The sequence below is a fragment of the Nannospalax galili genome, unplaced genomic scaffold (assembly GCF_000622305.1).
Source record: "Nannospalax galili isolate Female #2095 unplaced genomic scaffold, S.galili_v1.0 scaffold150, whole genome shotgun sequence".
Classification (NCBI taxonomy): Eukaryota; Metazoa; Chordata; class Mammalia; order Rodentia; family Spalacidae; genus Nannospalax; species Nannospalax galili.
The window spans coordinates 871,799-880,343 of NW_008329320.1; the positions used below are offsets into that span (position 1 = coordinate 871,799).

Here is an 8,545-nt window from a genome sequence, read left to right on the forward strand (position 1 = left end):
GGTGGCCCAATTCCAATGTGGGTCAGAAGTTTTCAGACTTTCTCCTTAGGTCTGGAATCTTCTAAGAAAGATTTTGGCCTCAGGAACTTGGGTGTTGAAATGACCTGAGATCCTGGCCGTGGCCATGCCACGCAGGGATGTAAAGGCAGATGGGGTGGGAAGAATCCCCAAGATTTCCCAGGGAGTGGATTGAGTAGCTGGGTTGTACTGGATGCAAAGGATCAGGGAGAAGAAAGGTAAGCCCGGGGCCAGATCCAGAAGCAGTGCTCCTGGGGCTCAAGGAAGGCACTAAGTTGGTCTGGGTGAAAAAGATCAGGAAGCAGTATTGGTTCCCCAGGTGTCTGGGGACCCAGACTAGGAATGGCGCAGGGCCCAAACTAGGAGTAGAGAACAGTGGGGGAGATGGAAGGGTGAACGTCGCTGGGGGAGTCAAGGCGTGGAGGGCTGCACAATAGACATACCCCAAGAAAGGCCTGAGGGCAGGAGAGCAGGCCAGGAGAGTTAGCCAGTGGTGCAGGTCCAGGGAAGCAGGGAGAGGTGATGGTGGGGCCAGGTCCTTAAGCAGTGCTCCTGGAGCCCAAGGAAGGCACCAAGCTGGCCTGGGTGAAAAGGATCAGGAAGCAGCACTGGTTCCCCAAGTGTCTGGGGACCCAAGACCAGGAATGGTGCAGGGCCCAAACCAGGAGCAGAGAACAGCGGGGGGAAGTCAAGGCATGGGAGGCTGGGGAAGTCAAGGCGTGGAGGGTTCCGTGATAGACCCACCCCAAGAGGCCTGAGGATAGGAGAGCAGGCCAGGAGAGTTAGCCAGTGGTGCAGGTCCAGGGAAGCAGAGAGAGGTAAGGGCGGGGCCGGGTCCAGAGTCAGTGCTCCTGGGGCCCAAGGAAGGCACCAAGCTGGTCGGGGTGAAAAGGATCAGGAAACAGCACTGGCTCCCCAGGTGTTTGGGGCCCCAAGACTAGGAATGGCAAAGGGCCCAAGCTAGGAGTACAGCGGGGGAGATGGAAGGGTGAACGTGCCTGGGGGAGTCAAGGCGCAGAGGGCTGCATGATAGACTTACCCCAAGAGAGGCCTGAGGGCAGGAGAGCAGTGTGAATTATCTTTTTTATGCATGTGTGTCTGTATGCAGTTTGCAAGTATTTTGTTGAGATTTTTTGCATCTATGTTCATTAAGGATATGGGTCTATAGTTTTTTTTTTAGTTGTGTCTTTACCTTGTTTTGGTATTAGAGTGTTGCTGGCTTCATAGAAGGAATTCAGGAGTTCTCCCTCTGTTTCTATCTTTTTGAATACTTTAAGTAGCATTGGTAGCAGATCTTCTTTAAATGCCTGGTAGAATTCTTCTGTGAATCCATCTGGGTCTGGGCTTTTTTTAGTTGGGAGATTTTGTATTACTGTTTCAATTTCCTTATATGTTATGGGTTTGGTTAAACTGTTGATCTCTTCTTTGTTTAGTGTGGTGGTTTGAATGAAAATGTCCCCCATAGGCTCCAAGTATTTGGACAGTTTGTCCCCACATGGTGGTGCTCTTTGGGGATATTTTAGAAGGTGTGGTTCTCCTGGAGGAAGCACATCACTGGGGGTGGGCTTACAGAGTTCTTAAGCCTTGCCAGATCTCCAGGTGCTCTCTTGCTTCTTGTGCCTGTGTGATGATGTGACAGCTTCACTTCTGCTGCTCCTGTTCCAGCCACCTCCAGCCACCATGCCCCCTGGAACCATAAGCTCAAACAAACCCTTCCTTCTATAAATTTCTTGGGTCAGTGTTTCTATCACAGCAACAGAAAAGTGACTAAACTAATGCATTTAGCTTTGGTGGGTCCCATGATTTTAGATATCCATCCATTTCTTTTAGGCTTTCAAATTTAATAGAGTATAAGTTGTTGAAGTATTTCTCTAATAATGTTCTTTATCTTTTTGGTGTCTGTTTTGACATTTCCCTTTCATCTATGATTTTGTTGATTTGGAGGTGCTCTTTCTTTCTTTTGGTTAAGTGGGCTGAGGGTCTATCTTGTTTATCTTTTCCAAGAACCAACTATTAGATTCATTGATTCTTTGTATTGTTTCTTTGTATTTATTTCATTAATTTCTGCTCTGATTTTTGTTATTTCTTCTTGTCTGCTGGGTTTGAGTTTCATTTGTTCTTGCCTTTCCAGAGTCTTGAGTTGCGATGTTAAGTCATTTATTTGTGTTCCTTCTGATTTTGTAATGTAGACACTTAGAGTTATAGACTTCCCTCTTAGAACAGCATTTAAAGTGTCCCAGAGTTTTTGTTATGCTGTATTGGCCTTTTTGCTTAATTTCAGAAATACTTTTATTTCTTTCTTAATTTCGTCTTTGACTCATTCATGATTCAGGAGTGTGTTGTTTAAACTCCATGAGTTTGTGTAGGTACTAGGGCTTCTTTCAGTGTTGATTTTCAGCTTTATTGCATTGTGGTCTGAGAGAAGGCATCAGATTATTTCAATTTTTTAATATTTGTTGAGGTTTGTTTTATGCCCTAGTAAGTGGTCAATTTTTGAGAATGTTCCATTGGGTGCTCAATAGAAAGTATATTCTTTGTTGCTTGGACAGAATATTCAGTAGATATCTGTTAGGTTCATTTGAGGTATGATATTATTTAATTCAGGTGTCTCTCTGTTTATTCTTTGTCCAGTTGACCTCTCTAATGGATACAGTGGGGGTATTGAAGTCCCCTACTATTATTGAGTTGAGCTTATTCTTAAAGTCCTGTAGTGTTGTTTTTATGAATCTGGGTGCACCAGAGTTTGGTGCATATATATTCATGTTTGTAATATCTTCTTGGTTAATTGTTCCTTTGAGCAGAATGAAGTGACCCTCTATCTCTTCGGATTAATTTTGGTTTGAAGTCTATTTTGTCAGATATTAGAATGGCAATCCCTGCTTGTTTCTTAGTGCCATTTGCTTGAAATGTTCTTTTCCATCATGTCACCTTAAGGCAGTGCTAGTCCTTGAGGGTGAGATGAGTTTCTTGCACACAGCAAAAGGATGGATTTTGTTTCTTAATCCATTCAACTAGCCTATGTCTTTTTGACTGGGGAGTTCAATCCATTGATATTTAAAATTATTATTGAAAGATGTATATTGGTTGCTATCATTTTGATTACCGTTTGCATTCTTTGTCTAATTTTGTGTTTCCACAATTATACCTTCATTTAGTTTCTTTCTGTTGCCCCTGGGGTACAGTTGTTCCTTTCTCAGTTCTTTGTATTGCTTCAAGTTTTCTTTGAAGGATTGGTTTTGTGGACATGTATTCTTTCAACCTGTTAATGTCATGGAATATTTTTCTTTCCCCTTTAATTATAATAGACTTTTTTTCTGGGAAAGTATTCTGGGTTGGCATCTATGGTCATTTAGAACTGGGAATACTTTGGTGCAGACTCTTTTGGTTTTCATAGTTTGCACTGATAAATCAGCTATAATTCTAATGGGTTTTTCTTTATATATGTGTTGTTTTTTTCCTTTGCAGCTCTCAGTATTCTCTCTTTGTTCTGCACATATGGTGATTTTACTATAATATGCCATGGGGAGTTTTTTTTCTGGTCCTGTATTTGGTGTTCTATGTGCTCTTTGTATTTATATAGGGATGTCTTTCCTTAATTTTTGGAAATTCTCTTCTATAATCCTGTTTAAGATCTGGTCAATACCATTAACCTGAAATTCTTTTCCTTCCTCTATGCCTGTGATGCATAGATTTGGTCTTTTCATGGTTCCCCACATTTCCTGCATATTCCATTCCTGTATTTTAAAACTTTTTTCATAAATAATCTTTGCTTGAGTTGCCCAATTCTTCAACTTTATTGTTCAGTCTTGATATCCTGTTTTCCATTTCATTCATTCTATGGGTAAGACTTTCTCCTATGGTTTGAAATTGGCTTATTGAGTTTTTCATTTCCTTCTTCCTTTCAGCCTAAGGTTTCTTCAGTATTTCTATCTCTTTTGTGAATTTAGTCAGAAGTTTAGCCCTATCTTTAGTTCTTTGATTTGTTTGTTTGTGTGTTCTTTGAATTCATTGAATTCTTTGATCATGTTTATGATTGTTCCCTTAAACTCTGTCCTGGGTCATCTCTAGGGGGTTCTCAGTCACAGCACAAGGGGAGGCCTGATTTAGGCACTCTCAGGCAGTCTGCTAATGTCTGTGCCCCTATTGTAGGGCAGAGAAGTCTAGCCTTGAAGTGGGAAGGGGCCACATGTGGTCCCAGTATAGGGGGTTAGACATGGTGCAATCTGGGGGCACTCACCACAATGAGTGCTGGATCCAGGCACTTTCAGGCAGTCTTAAGGCACTATGATACCTTTAATTTTTTAAAATAAGAAAGAATATGTCTAATTTTATATTATTTTCCTGCTTATATTTTCCTTATTCAAATATTTTACCTACCTGGCTAAAATTATTTCTAAGTACGTCCTCTTTTTTTTAATACCTAAGTAAATGGGATATTTTTCTTACTTTTCAGATCATTCATTCTTAGTATACAAATATGAAACCAATTTTTTGTGTTTATTTTGTCCTTTGGAAATTAGCTGAATTTATTAGCTTTAATGTGTTGTGTGTGTGTTTGCATATCTGTGTATGTATAATCTTTAGGATTTTTTGTGTAACAATTCATAATTCTGAAGAGCTAATTCAGCTTCCTTTCCAATTTGAATACTGCTTGTTTCTTTTTCTTGCCTAATCACTTCAGCTAGTACTTACAGTACAGAGTTCGAATAAGTAGGGGAGGGAGTGGGCATGTCTGCTTGTTCTATCTATAACATTCAGAGAAAGAGCTTTTGGTTTTCATCTCTGAGTATGATATTAGCTGTGCACTTTTCGTAGATAGTCTTTATTGGGTTGAGGCATTTCCTTCTTGTTTAGTCTGTTGAACACAATTACCAAGTCATAGGCTTTTCTGTTCTGACATTCTAAAATAGGCCTAGAGCTGCCTATCAGGCTCAGATCTGGGAGTAAAAAGTTTCTTTTTAAAGCTAAAATGTGTAATGAAATTAAGCAATTTCATCAAATAGTTATTGAGCATCTACTGTGAGCTAGTTATTATTTCAGACACTGGGTGCACTGCAGTGAACAAAATTCCTGCCCTCATGGAGCTTCCTTTCTAAGTGGCAAAGGTCATCTCCCCAAAGTCCTGCATGTGGTTTATAATGGATTAGGAAGCACCTGGCACCCAGAACTTTTCTTGTCTTTGTGTAAGAGCTTGGTACACTAGGAAGCACCTGATTTTAGAAGACAAACGCTGTTGAGCACTGTGAGCACAGTTTTATTATGAACAAGATCCTGATGCTCATTGCACCATCATACAACAGGCATAAGCCATTAAAGCCTGGAAAAGCACTTTATCATCTTTGAAGTAAAAATTAGGAACATGGGATCAATCTATGGCACTGAGATCCCAAAGCACCATCATGGTCAAAGAAAAAATCTGTATAAGTTACTCTAAGTTGGCTTTCATTTTCACAAATACTAGTTAACATACAAAAATATCATCCATTATAAAAATATTTTATAGGTATAAATTCATGGAAATAATTCTTATTCGTATGCCTATAAATCTACTTTTAAACTAGTTGTCATATGACCAATGAGATCATGTCAAGTCTATCCAAGTTTCTCACTTGCCTGAGAAAGTATAAAGTTGGTGTGGTCAGCTCAAAGTCATGTAGGATCTCATAACAAACAGGTCTTCACTGTGCTTATGATGCACTAAATTCATAAAGCATAGGCCATAACTTCTTAGGCAATGATTTAGACTAATAGGATTGGTAAATAAAAATACCAGTAGCTCAAGCGTTTTATGTAACTTTTTAAGTATGAAGAAAAAAATTGTGACTAATAAGACATGAAAGGCAGACTGAGAGGACCCTGTGAAAGAAATCAGCAGTTAGATCCAAAGGTAGAGACTAACTTTGATTGAAAATATTAAATTTGCAAAGGTAGAGCTTAAAATAAACTGGATTTGAAGGATTTCGTGTATCATAACACAAGAAAAATACCTTTCTACTAACATATCAGACAGCACCAGCCCTGTGCTCGTAGTTTTATCTGAGCTGTACTTTCTGAATTGTGGAGTGAAAAAGCCCATCCATCTGTAATAAATGAAGTAGATGACATTTACCCGTTTGTCACCATTTTGGATTACCCGTTAAGTTGATGACATTTACCCTTTTGTCACCATTTTGGATGAGCCACATGCAAAAATCTTCGAGGGTAGTCAGCGTTTCAGAGTTCTCTGAGCCCAGTGTTGTTGATACGCACTAATACTTCATATAAAATAGATCTCAACTGCATCTGGAAAAAAAATGGGAAAAATTGTTTAAAGCAAACTTCTAGCCTTCATAAATATCTGATATCAGCTTTCGCTCAATTGACATTATCATGCTTAAAGTCTGTGCCTGCTTTTAGCTCAAGTTTCATAAGGATCTTCAAAAAGTCTAAGGCATGATTCAGATGATAGTCTCATGATGAAATGCATGGATTTTAAGTATGGGGGAAATAGCTTCTCTCCAGGCTGGGTGTGGTGGTGCATGCTTTTAATCCCAGCACTTGGGAGGTAGAGCCAGGTGAATCTCTGTGAGATTGAGGCCAACCTGGGATGGTCTACACAATGAGTTACAGGCCAGCTGGGACTATAGTGAGACCTTGTCTTAGAAAAAAAAAAAGTCTTCTGTCCAAATAGCCTTAATATCCTAAGAGCCGAAATAGTTACCATGTCAAACTCCCAGGTGTGTTACAAGACTATATTTTTAGCTAAAACTCTAGTAGAGATTGTTTTATGCATGTTTATGGTATAAAGATACACAGAGAGATAATTTGGCAATTTTTACTATTTAAAAATTTACTTTTATAGCTAAATATGATAGCTCGCTCCTGTAATACCAACACTTAGGAGGCTGAGGCAGAATGATTGCCATGAGTTTAAGGACAGCCTGGATTACATGGAGTTCCAGGCTATCCTGGGCTCCAGAGCAAGATGTTATCTCAAAATTTTTTATGTACTTTTAATGTTGTCTTTTATCACAAACATAATGGATGCTTACACAGTCAATCTAGAAAGCATAGAAAAACAATGGGAATATTTGCCTATTCAACATTGTCTTGATTACTATAAAATTGTCATAAGTCTTGAAGTCTAGTGGTCTGCTTTCCAACTCTGTATTTCAGTGTTATGTTGGTTTTTCCTGGGGCCTCTCCATATAAATTTTATAGTTGCTCAATATGCACAAAATAACTTGCTGGGATTTTGATTAGAATAGAGTTAAATGTGCAGATCAAGTTATGAAGAACTGACATATTAATATTATTGAGTGTTCTTATCTATGAATATGAAATATTGCTAGTTATTTTTTCTTTCATCGGATTTAGTAGTTTTGTGATATATATGTCTCATATATTTTGTTAGATTTATACTTAATTCTTTTATTTATTGAGTGGCTAACATAAACAGTCCTTTCTTTTAATATGAAATTCCACTTGTCCATTACTGGCATCTATAGCAGGGATTGAATTTTTGTATATTAACCTAGAATGCTATATATTTTCTGTAATCAATTAGTTCTAAGAGAGTTATTCTTGATGATGATGGTTCTTTCAGCTTTCCTGATTTGGCAAATTTAACATTAAAAGACATTTTATTTCTTCCTTCCTAAAGAGCACATCTTTCTTTCTTGTCCTGTTGTATTAGTTAGGACATATGTGCTATAAAGGAACACCGAGAGAGGATCATCCTTGCCTTGTTCCTGTTCTTAATGGGAAAGGTTACAATTTCTTACAACTAATGGGGTCAGTGAGATGGCTCAGTGAGTAAAATGCCTGTCATCAAGGCTGATGACCTGAGTTCAATCTCCAGAACCCACATTGTGGAAGTAGAGAATTGATTCTTGCAAACTGTTCTCTGACTACACATATAGACACAGACACAGACACAGACACAGACACAGACACACACACACACACACACACACACACACACACACACAGAGGGCGTGGGAAATTTTAAGTTTAGATTTCCAGGTGTTCTAGTTAGCTTTCTGTTGCTATGATAAAACACTCACCAAAAGCAACTTGGGGAAGAGAGGGTTTATTTCAGCTTACAATTCCCAGCTTAAAATTCATCACTGAGGAAAGTCAAGGTAGAAACTCAAGACAGGAACTAAAATAGAGACCATGGAGGAATGCTGCTTATGGACTTGCTCTGACTTGCTTAGCTACTTTTCTTATATACCCGCCCAAGGATGGTGCTGCCAACAGTGGGCTGGGCCTTCCTATGTTAACTAGAAATTAAGAAAATGCCCCTAGAGACATGCTCACAGGCAGGCCCAATAGAGGAAATACCTCAGTTGAGGCTCCCTCTTCCCAGGAGCCAAGTTGACAAAAACTAACTAGCATGCCAAGTTCTGCATATAAGAGAAAACATCATATTTGTCTTTATGAGTCTGGCTTATTTCACCTAATATAATAATTTCTAAATGCATCCACTTTTCTACAAATGTCCTACTTTCATTTTTATTTGTGGATATATTTTCATTATATATAT

At 38.9% G+C, this 8,545-nt stretch overlaps 1 protein-coding gene across 1 annotated transcript in view; it reads right to left on the reverse strand.

Annotated features, from left to right (window-relative positions):
* Ttc23l (tetratricopeptide repeat domain 23 like) overlaps positions 1-8,545 on the reverse strand; it is an 80,016-nt gene that overhangs the window by 30,159 nt on the left and 41,312 nt on the right. The window contains 2 exon segments of the mRNA XM_017798692.1: positions 6,174-6,256; positions 6,259-6,302. Coding sequence (XP_017654181.1) covers positions 6,174-6,256; positions 6,259-6,302 — 127 coding nt within the window.